The 13170-nt window shown below is 44.5% G+C and overlaps 1 protein-coding gene across 4 annotated transcripts in view; it reads right to left on the bottom strand.

Moving 5' to 3' along the window:
- SLC26A4 (solute carrier family 26 member 4) overlaps positions 1-7098 on the bottom strand; it is a 47626-nt gene extending 40528 nt beyond the window's left edge. For 2 of the 4 annotated variants that reach the window (XM_045793468.2, XM_087861191.1), the window contains exons 1-3: positions 6711-6777; positions 5754-5920; positions 4120-4259 (exon numbers count right to left, since the gene is read on the bottom strand). In XM_045793468.2, the coding sequence (XP_045649424.1) occupies positions 4120-4259; positions 5754-5917 (304 nt within the window). In that variant the 5' untranslated portion in view covers positions 5918-5920; positions 6711-6777. Of the gene's footprint in view, positions 1-4119; positions 4260-5753; positions 5921-6034; positions 6685-6710; positions 6778-6975 lie in introns of those variants that run through there. The other 2 variants (XM_087861189.1, XM_087861190.1) reach the window with 2 other exon arrangements.
- Positions 7099-13170: the final 6072 nt, after the last annotated feature.

Genomic DNA, 13170 nt, shown 5'->3' with positions numbered 1-13170 from the left:
CCTGGGATCAAATCCAGCCAGCCAGAAGTGTGTCATGATCTTGGGACCACTAGAGACTATGGCACCGCCCCTGAAATATCAATTTTGAGCAACCTCTCTCAAACTGCAACCTCCCAGCCTTTCAATTTGCCTACTCCAGAATCCTTGTTGCAACATTTCTTTGTTCTCATGGGGCTTCTAAAGGATGAACTGATTCACCTTGTCCCTATCCAAGGTGTCCGCCTGCCTTCTCTTGCCTTCTGTCCATGGAATTTCAGAAATACTCTGAATCCCCTGCTTCACTCTCTTTTCCCTTCCCTTTTCTTGTCGGGTAAAACCCCATTCTAACTGATCCCAAACCTCCACATTTTGGGTGACAAGCCCTCGAGCAGCTGGATAAATGGACTAGAGACTAGATAATCTTCACTCTGGCTGACAAATCTCACAGAAGATTCAGGAACAGGAGCCCCAGTGGGTACTCCGGACTGCCTGGTGGTCCAACTCCATGTCCTAGCTCTGAAAAAGACTCAGATCTCCCGCACTTTCTTCAAACCGCCCCTCCCCCTTTTGCACACAGACACAGTTCAGAGATGAATCTTAGACTCCACCTAAAACAAAGAATCCATAAGAGATGTTCCTAATTTGCTTTTCACCATAATTTCAAATCACTCTATATTAGCACCATTTGTTCCGTCTTTCTTCCTTCAAAAATGGAGGAGATATCCCTCCTGTCTTTAAGAAGAAGCAACCCACCTACTTCTGTCCTTGAGCCCCAGCTGCAGTCCCCCCTTGTCACCACTTTCAGTTTCTCCTCCACCTCGTGGGCCACAGACACCTTTCTCTCTACAAGGACATTCCCACCAGCTCCCAGATATGTTCTGCTATCTCTTCTGTTAAAAGAAACCTAAATCCTCCCTCATTCTACCTCCATCCCTTACCTCTCTCTGGTTACAGCCATTTTTCTGTTCTGCTTCACAGCAAACCTTTTTTTAAATATATATTTATTTATTTATTTTAGAGAGAGAGAGAGAGAGAGCATGCGTGGGAGCAGGGGGAGGGGCAGAGGGAGAGAGAATGTCAAGCAGACTGCACTGAGCACGGAGCCTGATGCCAGGCTCGATCGCACCATCCTGAGATCATGACTTGAGCCTAAACCACGAGTCGGACACTTAACCCACGGAGCCACCCAGGCGGCCCACACAACAAACCTTCTTAAAAGCATTGTCTGTGTTCCATCTTCAAACTCTCCCCTGAAGAGTATGACGCTATCTCCCCTCTATTCTTTTAAAAGCAACCTCCTCTCTTGGCTTCTGACCCCACATCCCTCCAGTCGCTCTTTCTCTCCAACCTCCGGAGCCTCCTCACGGTTCTCTGTGGCCCTCCTCTTACCTTCCTGACCTCTGAATGGTCCAGCCATCTTCTCTTCCATCGGCCCCTTCTCCCTGGGTAGTCTGGGGCATTCCCACTCCTTTAAAGAGCACCGCTACAGGGACGCTTCCCTGATATTTCTGCCTAGCCCAGACCTCTCCTCTGCTCTTCACACTTGTAATAGCTCTGTATTTGGCATTTCCACTTAGAGGTCTCACGTACATCTCCAACTCAGCATGTCCAAATGGAAACTCTTCACTTTCCATCCCAAACCTGCTCCTCAGCCAGTCTTTGCCATTTTAATAAGTGACATAACCATCTACCCGGTTGTTCAAGCCCACAACTTTGCAGCCATCTGGGATTTTTCGGCTACATGCTAAATCCATCAGTAGACACCAGTGATTGTTGCTCCAGAATACATTTCAGATCTACACAGATCAGATCTCTCCGCAGATCAGTTCTCTCCGTCTCCTGCTCAAGCTGGTTTAAGCTGACACAATTGTCCTCCAGGGCTGGGAGTAGGCTGAGGCAAGTCAAGTGCCTGAGGCACCATATTCAAGGAAGCCTCCTGAGAGCAAGTGCCTCCCTGCCCCATCCTAACACAGCCCCGCCCAACCTTATCTCGTTCTGTTCACCCTCCCCCCCTACACAACGCACCCACCCACTCTAGAATTCTTCTTGCAACTCCCTTGAAAACACTGAACTCCTTTTGCCCTTGGGCCTTTGCCTGGTTAACGCTCTTCCTTCTGCTCTTTCCATGGTGTCTCCTCATCCTCTGAATCTAACTAAATTTCATCCCCTCAGTAAAGCCTTCCTTGACCATTCTACCTAAAATAAATACTCCCTCCTCAAAGTAATCCCTAGGACAGAGTATTTAATCCTACACAATGGATTAAATCTATTACAATCTGTAAATATTTTTTTGTTTATCTCCTTTATTTAATAACTTAATCAAATTAATGTCCACCATTCGAAAGGAACTCAGTGAGGTCAGTACCTGTGCTTGTCAATAAACCACTGAATCTTCGTGGCTGAACATCTGACATACAGAATTGGTTTATAAATAGTATTAAGTGAATGAAGGATGAATGAATGCATGAATGAACCAGGTTAACCTCCCAGAAATTTACGTTACAAAGGTCACTTTATAGAGACAGAAAATGATTTAATGGATTTCTCATCTATTGGAAAGGAGTTAATAATTATTTTTGTGAGGATTAAATGAGATAATTGGCCAAAGCCTTTAGCACAGTAAACAACATATATTCATCATCAGAAAAGCAATTCAGGCCTCTTCACTAAGTGTGAAGATGAGGCCATCTACTTTGTGCCAGTCTCCATGCCAGGCACTAGCTAAACAAACATTAACTCCACGGTTCCTGTCTCCCAGGAGTCACACAGTGTTGCTATGTCATAGCTTTTAGAGCCCACTGTGGGCACGGGGCATCATCGAACTAATGTACTGCTCAGCCCTACCTCCTCTTCCATCCACCTTTGTGACTGAAACCATGGTCAGTCAGGCTGGGGCTCCACGCTGGGGCCACAGAATACCCTCCTCTGTGGAAATCTACCTGGCTTGCTCTGGGGAATCTTGAGAGCTCTACGGTCAAAAGCTGGTTCATGACGTTGCTCAACAACTGTTACTAACTTCTGAAATAGTCCATTTTCAAGCCATCTTTCTACCCACATCCCCACCCGACTCTACTTGCCATCATTGGGCAGTCTCAAACTAAACCTTCACAGAAACTCCATCTGACAACTCAGCCTCCAGGAAGCCATTCCCAGTCCCCTAAGGCTGGGTTGTGAGCCTCTGTGCACGCTCACCTCCAAGGCCTTGTTACCCCTGTCACAGCCCTGTTGAACTGTTATTATCTACTTTCCATGGACCATGAGCTCCTTAGGAGCAGGTGGTACAGCTCATTCACGTCAGCATACCGAGTGCCTGGAGCATACTAGATGCCCCATCAAATAATAATAAGTAAATGAGACTTCTGTTTTCATGGTCCAGGGGCTTTGCAGAGTTGGGGAGATAGCAGAAGCAAGACAATAGGGATGGGGGACAGAGGAGAATGCCTGTACTGCAATTCACCGACTATGCAACAGATTCCTAAGATGCTCACGGAAATATAATATAAAGCCTGTTTAAAACAAAACAAACAAAACAAAATAAAACACCTCTGTTAAGACATTTTGCCAGAGATTAAAATAAGGATGAATTTTAAAAACTACGGAGGACAGAACAAAATGCTATGTACAACACTCCAGGCTAAAACACTTCCTTCACTTTCCCTTAAGCCACCTTCAAATTGCAGGTCAAGACCCATGTGTGGGATGCAAAATAATTTAATGAACTGCAATCATCATCTAAAAAATATAAGCAAAATGGAAGAGGACAGAATAGAAACCATCAGAGTATATCACTTGTAGTGAGGGTTAATATCATTTCACGAAACTTGAGATATGTGTGTGCCGATCATGATGTAATGTCTGTTTCTTACTGTGAGTTGTGGTCAATAGAAGTTGGGAAGCCACTGCTCAGATGCTAGGGCGCTAGCAGGCAGCTCGAGAAGCAGCAGGGTTTCCCAGCAAGAGCACTCTAAGGAAGAGGAAAAAAGACAAATCTGTCCACTAAGGGGCTCTACAGGAAAGATGAAGATCTCGAAGGGTAAGCAAAGATTTGGTATAGACTCCTGGGACTCAGGTGGAAGTTACGAACTGCTGCTGGGGACTGTGACCCTCAATCATTTCGGACCCAATCCACCACCACCTTACCTTGCAACGTGCCCACCAGCCCAGTACTAACTCCCGAAATGATGTCACTAAGCAGCCATTCCTTGATTCGGTATTTGGGGAGCCAGTCCAAGATGGGCAGGAGAGTCTTCAGGACACCAAGGCCTCTCTTTCTTGAACAGCTGTCAAAAGGCAAGAAAACTGGGTTTCCAATACCATCTCGGTCATGACCAATTGCAAAGCACAAAATTTTGAGCTGGACTCTGCTGGTCTTTATAACCATTTAGAAAAAGAAGAAGAATTGCATGGCAAATACTAATGCTGAAATGTTACCATGCTTTTGCCAAGAACTCTATCTACCCTTTTAAATGCACTGTACTAGAAAACACAGGATTAAGTGTTCCCTCCCCTCTCCCACCTTTGTAATCCTCTGAGAAAATATCCCTACACAAGGACCCATTTTCTAGACCAGCCACAGAACGATCTATGTGGAGTCTCCAAACGGAGATTAATTTTCAGACTTCTAACCCAGGCGCCTTCTTCTGCTACTTTTTCTTTGAAGAAAAATAAACACATTCTCTTTATTTTGGCAATACAAGCTTGGAGCCAGTTTATACAAAAATCTTAACATGATAAATGTAGACTTTGTTGTACCTTGCTACTTAGTATTTTTTAAATTTGGCACCCTATAAATAAAAGAAAACAAATGTTAAGAGTGGGTGGACATTATCTGACTTTTCATTCAACTGAACTATTTAAATTATATTTATGAGACAATTGGACATTTTTATGTTTTTCATATTAAGGAATTATTTTTTTAGGTGTGATAAGGGGATTGTGTTTTTTTTTTAAGAGTCCCTAGAGATATATACTGAAATATATACAGACAAAAAGATACACTGTACAGGATTTGCTTCAAAAAAAAAGTGGAGTGGGGGCAAGTGGGTAGAGACAGAGCGTGGTTGTTGAAGCTGGGTGGTGGGTAAAAACATGGAGGGGGCTCCATTATATACTGTCTACTTTTGTATATACTCACGTTCTGAAAAAAAACATTCTTAAAAAGAAAGAAAATCTGGCAGCAGTTGACAATTCTCTAGTTTTTTTTTTTTTTTTTTTTTTTTTTTTTTTTTTTTTGGGGTATCTAATTACGGGTGGCCCGTCTGGGTTTAGAGAGTGATGGAGGTCTCCCTGGGGGTCCCACTGCCCGAGCGGGAAGAACTTGGGAGTGCTCTCTCCTGGGTTCTAGCCGTCATCCCGTGTCTCCGAGTGGCATCCTGCCTAGATGAACTTGGAGTTTCAAGGACTCCTGGTCAGGTGATGGGCTTACCCATCATCTCTTTTTAATCGATCCCCTTTCTTCTCCACTCTCCTCAGCCCGACCTTCACCAGGAGGCCGTAGGGATCTGCTGTACCCCAAAGCGCACTCCAGATGTCCCCAAGAGGGGGGAAAAAGAGAGGTGGGGCAACCGGGAACACACTCTCGCCAAAGATGAGTTTCTGGGACTAGAGTCAATTCGGGCCGAGAATGATGAGCCATCCTGCGACCGGGAAGGACAGCAATGTGGATGGTTGAAACCCGGGCGACCCCGTAGGGTGGCGCGCCTTCCCACGCCGGGTCCGCGCGCCCACACGCCCGGCCCCACCGCTGCCCACGCCCAGCCCGCGGCGGCCGCTACCTGCAGCCCTTGGCCAGGCTCTCCCGCAGCGTCTTGCGCTCCTGCAGGCGCCGCTCGTACTGCTGCTGGAAGGCGAGCTCGCTGTAGACCGGCCGCGACACCAGGTAGCTGCAGCTGTACTCCGGGAGCGGCGGCGGCTCCAACCTGCTGCCGGGCGCTTCCATGACCTGCGAGGCGGAGGACGAAGAGGAGGAAGGAGATGGAGCGGGGAAGGAGGGAGAGGAGGCGAAGAGAAAGGGACAGGAAGAGGCGACCTCCCGTTAGCTTTCGCCTGGCCCCACCTGTTGCAGCCGATCCCAGAGCACCTGGCCCGCGCGCCGCCGTGCTGGGCGCTCCAGGCCGCCGCCCCCGGGCGCGCACCACCAGACTGCACCCGGGCACGTGAGGACCTTCGGGTCGCGTAGTCTGCACCGGCTGCCCGGGGCTCCCGGACTCTGAAGAGGGTGAGGCCCGCCTGGGGGTCTTCCGGAGCTCGACCCAGTCCCCACCCGCGGGCAGCCAGGGCGCTGTCCGCGTCCTGAAATCTCCCCAAATCCCTGCTGGGGCCCGAGCGCGTGCGGGGACTGAAGGGGACCCTGTGAGCTCCCCTCTCGCGTCGCACGAGACCCAGGGCACAGCCCCAGGCGCGCACCAGGAGAGAAGCACTGGCCCCGGGGCCGGGCCTGGAAACCTCAGGCCACGTTCCCCGGGTCCCGAGGCTACGTGGCCTGCAGGTAGATTCCAGCAGCGCGTCGTAGTTCTCCCGGGGGCAGAACTTTGGGCAGGTGGAGCGGATCTCTTGCCCGGGCCGGTTTTGCTAGCCTCCTTCTCGCTCTCAGCTTCTCAGAAAGAAGGCTGTACTGCCCCCTGCCAGCCCGCTCCGTGTCCCCACACCAGTCCCATCAGCGGCTAGTGATGCCTCCCGGGAGTTAAGCCAAAGCTGGGTGGAGTAAGCGGCATCCTCAGCGGCCAGCTCACCTGTTTTGGCTGGTGGCCCGCCCGGAATGCCCCCGGGACAGCCGTTCCGCTGCCTTTATAGCGCTCGCAGAAGGCAGTGAGACGTTTTATTTATGGAAAAACAGAGACACCTTGGTCCAAAAGAAGGACATAGAGGTAGCCTCTTTCCCCACCTAGCCTACTGGGAAAGAAACGCTACTCCTCCCGCATTCTTTCCCTTTGCCGAACCGGGAGGGCCGAGAACATTACTGGTTGTCACGTAGGGGCCAGCGGGATCCTCACTCACCTCCCGATTGCTAACGCGGGCTGCGAGGTCAGGGAGTGGGAGACGGAAACTTGTTCCAGGAGAGCAGATCCCCGCCCTGCGCGGAAAACTCGACTGCTGGGAGCGCTGACCTTGGCTCCTAGGCTGTGTGAATCAAGAAGCTCTGGAGTCTGGCACACAGCTCTCAAGCTGCTCCGGGTGGGGGAGGAGGGAAGGGGCAGTGGCCAGTTTTGTATTTAATAACGCTCTGTATTTCTAGAAAGTGTTTCTTCAGAAGTACTCATACTTCTGAAGATCATAATTTATTCATAATTTTAGATACATTGTGTATGGACTTTTCTCTCTCTGTGTGCCTTTGTGTGTTATATTTCACAATCAAAACCAAGTGTCCAGGGGGCTGGCTTTCTTTCCCTGCTGACTCTTTCGTTCTTTCTTTCTTCTCAGTCATCTGGGCAATTAAGGAAGGAATCAGCTGGACTCGACAGGAATGGAGACTAGAAATAAGTGAAGGGGAGTCGGATCTATCCTACCTCAGCAGGGTTCTGACTTCTGCAGGAATGAATCTCACTGGCTAATGCAGGTGAAGATGAAGGATGGGAGAGTTTAGTAAACAGGAAAATTCTCCCCCGATTATCAGTGTTCTGAAGTAAAAACAGAAGAGACTCCAAAAGAGACTATGGACCTTCTGGACACCAGTCTGCAGTTGCTTAGCTGGAAAATTCAAACCATGACAATTCTTTAAGCTCCAGGAAACAGAACTCCTCAGGGGAGAACCCTAGTGTAAATTCTCTGTAATTGTATTCCACATGCTGTGAGCATGTGCATTTTCCTGATAAATGAATGAGTCAACAGCTTTCAACAGATGTTCAAAAACGTACTTGAGGGGCACCCGGGTGGCTCAATCGTTGAGAGCGTCTGCCTTCGGCTCAGGGCGTGATCCCAGTGCTCTGGGATCGAGCCCCACATCGGGCTCCTCCGCTAGGAGTCTGCTTTTTCCTCTCCCGCTCCCCCTGCTTGTGTTCCCTCTCTCACTGGCTGTATCTCTCTCTGTCAAATAAATAAATAAAATCTTTAGAAACAAAAAACAAAAAACGTACTTGATTCTTAAATAAGGTTAAGGAGTGCCTGGCTGACTCAGTGGAAAGAGCGTGCAACTCTTACTTAATCTTGGGGTCCTGAGTTCAAGCCCCATGTTGGGTGTAGAGATAAAATAAAATGAATAAACTTTAAATAACGTTAAGAACCATTGAAGAAGGGACCCAAAAATAAAAATCCAGGTCATGAACTTGAGAATTCTTATCCACTCACAGGGAAGGTTTAGCTTGTGCAGTTGACCCTTGTACAACACAGCTTTAACTGCATAGGACCACCTAGAGGTGGAATTTCTCTTGTAAGTACAGTACAATACTGTAAATGTATTTTCTCTTCCTTATGATTTTCTTAATAACATTTTCTTTTCTCTACCTTACTTTATTGTAAGAATATGGTGTATAACACATAAGTCATACAAAATATGAGTCAATCGACTGATCATATTGCGGGTAAGGTTTCCAGTCAAGAGTAGGCTATCAGTAGTTAATTTTGTGGGAAGGCAAAAGTTATTGGAGGATTTTCAACTCCACAGGGTTTGGAAGCCCTAACACTCACATTGTTCAAGGGTCAACTGCATATACCAGTGGTTCTTAACTAAGGGCTATTTTGCCCCTCGGGGGGCATTTGGCAATGTCTAGAGACATTTTTGTTGTCACGCCTGAGGGTATGCTACTGAGATCTAGTGGATGGAGGCCAGGGATGCTATTAAACATCCTATGATGGGGTTCGAAGTCCCTCTAAGGTTCTGTATGTTACTAAAATGTACATCTACTACTAAATTGCTACATGTACTAAACATACACATCTCTCTCTCTCTCTCTCTCTCTCTACATATATATATATATATATATATATATATATATATATATATATATATATATATATATATACAGGCATTTTCTATAAGTAACACATTATTGGATGTGTAACTTAACTACACTGAAATAGAGGCAAATATTTGTCTTAAAGTAGATTCTAAATGTTTCCATTCCGTATACCCTCACACATAGCTTCAAGCTGCAGTTAAAACACTATTTTCCTCCATGAACATTCCTTGATGCTCTCAGTCAGAATGAATCCTTTTCTGAATTCTCTTGGCCCCTTATCGGATTCTCTCAAGATGCCTTTTGCTATCTACCTTAATATCCTAATTCTGTTTTCATACAAGTCTTATCTCCCTCCCTAAACCAAAACTTTTTTTTGGAGACCAAAACTTTTGGAAGGCAAGTACTATGCCTCCCTCAACCATCATTACCTTCTATAATGGTTTCTAAACAGATATACTTATAGCCCAAACATATTTCTTTCAAAAACTAAAACTTAAACTATATATTGGTTTACAACTTTTTTTTTTTTTTTCCAAATCAAGTCTATGTCACTGATATCTTCCAGGTGAGTACATACGGATTTTTCCTAACTTTTGCCAATGGCTGCCCAGAATTTTGTATCATCAGTTCATAGAACTGGTTCCACAGTCACTCACCTAGATGACTCACAATTCTTCACTGAGTTTATGTGGAGGCTCTACGCAAATACACATATAACCCACATCCCATTCTAGAACTTCTGCTCCCTGTTACTTGCTATTTTGAACCCTGGTAACCTGGGCCTGTCAGCTCTGTGGAGCACTTGCATCAGAACTTAGTGGCAGTTTGGTGGTGGTGGTAGAGATCAAAGGAACAAGGAGTGGGGTAGAGGTGTCAGAAGGACAGAGGAGAAAATAGACTATCAACTTACACTAGAAGGCAAGGGGATAACTTCCTTTGGAGAATAGAATTATTCTTTGAACTGCATCTTTTTATATAAGAATTTGGTTTAATAATTACCACACCGTAGTAAGTGCTGCAAGTACCTGGTTAAAGATATTATTTTCTTCTGTTAAATGCCTTTTCTTTCTTTCTTTTTTAAGATTATTTCTTTTTGTTATTTCTCACCCTTGTGGTGAGGGCTGACTTTCAATAGATCGCAGCAACGGACCTGCTCTGCTACCTGTGAATCCCCCAAACAGAAGCAGGTTGTCTATGAAGGGATGTATTTATTTATTTGAGGAGGGAGGGGAGAGGCAGAGGGAGAATCCTCAAGCAGACTCCTTGCTGAGCGTGAAGGTAGAGGGAGGGGAGGCTTGATCCCAGGACCCCAAGATCATGAGAGCCAAAATCAAGAGCCCACAACCCAACCAACTGAGCCACCCAGGTGCCCTTTAAATGCCTTTTCTAAGAGAGAAAGAAATGGTGCATGGACAGAATGGCATCTCCCTTACAGTTTTCTATAAAAGTAGAGAATTGCTTTTCTCATAGGGCTGAATCTGGCTGTCTTTTAAAAACAGAGAAGAGTGGGATGTGGTAACAGCTTGCTCTCCCTGTCTAATTTACTTGTTATATTAAACACCTCAAATTACTCACTTAGGCTTTACAAATCAAGCTTCACCTGGTTCACACAGAGGTGGGTGGTTCTTATTTATCAGAATTTAATCTCTTCTAGGACTTCTTTCCAAAGACATAATGTGTCACTTCAAAATAAATGTCAGACACTGTTATTGCTACTTTCCAGCACTTATTTAGCCGTTAAGGCTGATTTAAAATGCATTTCTTATTTATCATTTAGGTATTTGGAGTGTAAGACACATTCCACTATTCGATCCACACGCTCGTTCATTCATTCATTCATTCGTTCATTCAAGGATTTATCAAGAATCGATTAGTGCCGGCCATAGATACAATGGTGAACAAAATCGGCAAGGACACTGGTCTCCTATCTGTGGGTGCAGCAGACATTCATCAAGTGGTTGCAAAATGTATACACTATTTCACTGATTCTAAAATGCATATTTTTCACCTTTTATCAGGACTCATCCTACAACTGGTGGTATCCTAGAGTTTAGTTAGCAGCAATTTTTAGCCTTTTTTTTGAAGTTTTTTACTCTTTTCTGGTTTAGAGGGCAAATTTATGGTGTAAAGTTTTACTTTCTTCTTTTCAAACAACGTAAAAGTTCCCCAATCAGAAGAACCACAAACTAATGGAAATGTGCAAATAATGCCTCGAAATCTGTTTTCAAAAACATCCTAGACTTTGACGTTTATCATCTTCTACGTTTGAATTGTAATGTGTGCAGCTCATTTATTATTTTTTTCTGTAGAACTGAATTGAGTCCCTTCTGTTTGGAGGCAGCTTTTGGAACTCACTGTTGTTCACATTTCAAACAGAAACACCGTTCACATCTCAGGCCAGTGTTAGTCATCAGTAGAAACTCTGAAAAATTGGCTGCCTGGGGAAGTGGTCATTTTCACTGGGAAAATCAACTTTAATCCTGAGCATTTATTTGCATTTTGCTTGTTGACTTTCTCAAGACAATAGATGCTAATTTCTGCCCTATTTATACACAAGAAGAACTTTAACTTTCTCTCACCTTTTCCGATCTCTCCTCTGAACAACTCATTGGGCTGCTTTTCAGTAACCACACAATTTCGTATTCAATAGTTCTCTATTTGTTTCCTGTATGTTATTTTTTCTCTCTCTCCTGATATAAGATATGCTGCTTGAAGACAGAAATGATATCGTATATGTCTTTTATGGTATTAAAAAGTAAGACATGCCTATAAGCGGACAAAAAATATATTAAAATAGAAAACAGTATTCAGTTCCTATCTCATTACCCAGATAATCACTGTTAAGCTTTTTGATTATTTTCTGTTTGTCTTTTTTTTTTTTCCTATCTGTAAGGAAGATTATGATGCTAGTCTTCTTTTGCGTCTCTAGAGAAGAACTTGGCAAATCATGATGATGTAATAGGTACTGAAGAAACACTTGTTAAATTATTGATTGGTTAATCTTTAATGATGGAATCTTGAGAAACTGTTAGGTAGGAATGAAACTAATTTGAAAAACTGAGAATCCATGCTTTTACAAAAATCATTTAAAAAAAGAATTCTTTCTAAAACTGAGTGGCCATGCATTCCAATTTAAAACACCTTGCAGTGTCAATAAAAATGTATTTTTATATAATTCAATAATGTCTCAGAGTGTAGAGGAAGCACCAGATTCTTTAATATGAATCCAAATTAGACATGTGGTCTGGAAATCTGTCTCTCACTAGCATGAAACTTTAAAGTTATCCTTGCACACCTTATCCTGTGGTCTATCAATGGAGGGAGAAAAGGGAAACTTGAGGAATGTGCCTTGTCATGAGTTGGATGTTTAGGTATTCCATTCACTCATCCATCCATCCATTTATTTATTCATTCAGTGAGTATTTATTGAACCCCTTACTTGGGTCAGACCCCATCTTAAAGTGTTAGGGATACAGCAGTGAGCAGGTATAACAAAGTTCCTGCCCCCAAAGAATTTATACTCCCGTGGGGGACAAGGACTACAAGGAAAGAAATAAATCAGATAATATTCTACTCGTGATGAAATCTATGGGAGAAATAAACAGAACAATGTCACGTGGAATTGCTGATGGGGAAAATGCACAGCAAGGAGAGTGGGAGCACTGCTTTAAACGGGGTATGTCATTGGAAGAGAGATCTGAAAGATAAGGAGAGAGCCTTCCTGGAAAAGGGAACAGCAAATGCAAAAACCCTGAGTCAGGAAAGAGCAGGCAGTGCTTGAGGAAAAGGCAGGCAGTGTGGCTGAAATCCAGGTAAGTCAGATCTAGAGATAGCAAACTGGGAGCCCTCCATATGTATGTATGTAGCAATTACGCCCAGGCATTTGGGGAGGAGGCGCGGTAGACAGATAAAAAGGCCAGCACCAAGCCCTTGAGAGGTCATAAAGGAGAATGAAAGACCTCTTTTCTTCTGTGAAATGCAGATGATCCTTGAATTTAGGTGGCGAGAAAAAAAAACCCTAAAATACCTTGAATTCTTAGGGGGGTATGAGGTAACTGGGTGATGGACATTAAGGAGGAAACGTGATGTATGAGCACTGGGTGTCATATGCATTGGATGAATCACTAAATTCCACCTCTGAAACTAATAATACACTACATGTTAATTAATTGAATTTATTTATTTTATTTATTTTTTAAAAGATTTTATTTATTTATTTGACAGAGAGAGACAGCCAGCGAGGGAGGGAACACAAGCAGGGGGAGTGGGAGAGGAAGAAGCAGGCTCCCAGCAGAGA

The sequence above is a fragment of the Ursus americanus genome, chromosome 3, assembly GCF_024610735.1.
Source record: "Ursus americanus isolate L20-20 chromosome 3, mUrsAme1.1.p, whole genome shotgun sequence".
Taxonomy (NCBI): domain Eukaryota; kingdom Metazoa; phylum Chordata; class Mammalia; order Carnivora; family Ursidae; genus Ursus; species Ursus americanus.
Note: the sequence above shows the minus strand (reverse complement) of the source record. Positions and strands in the feature narration are given on the sequence as shown.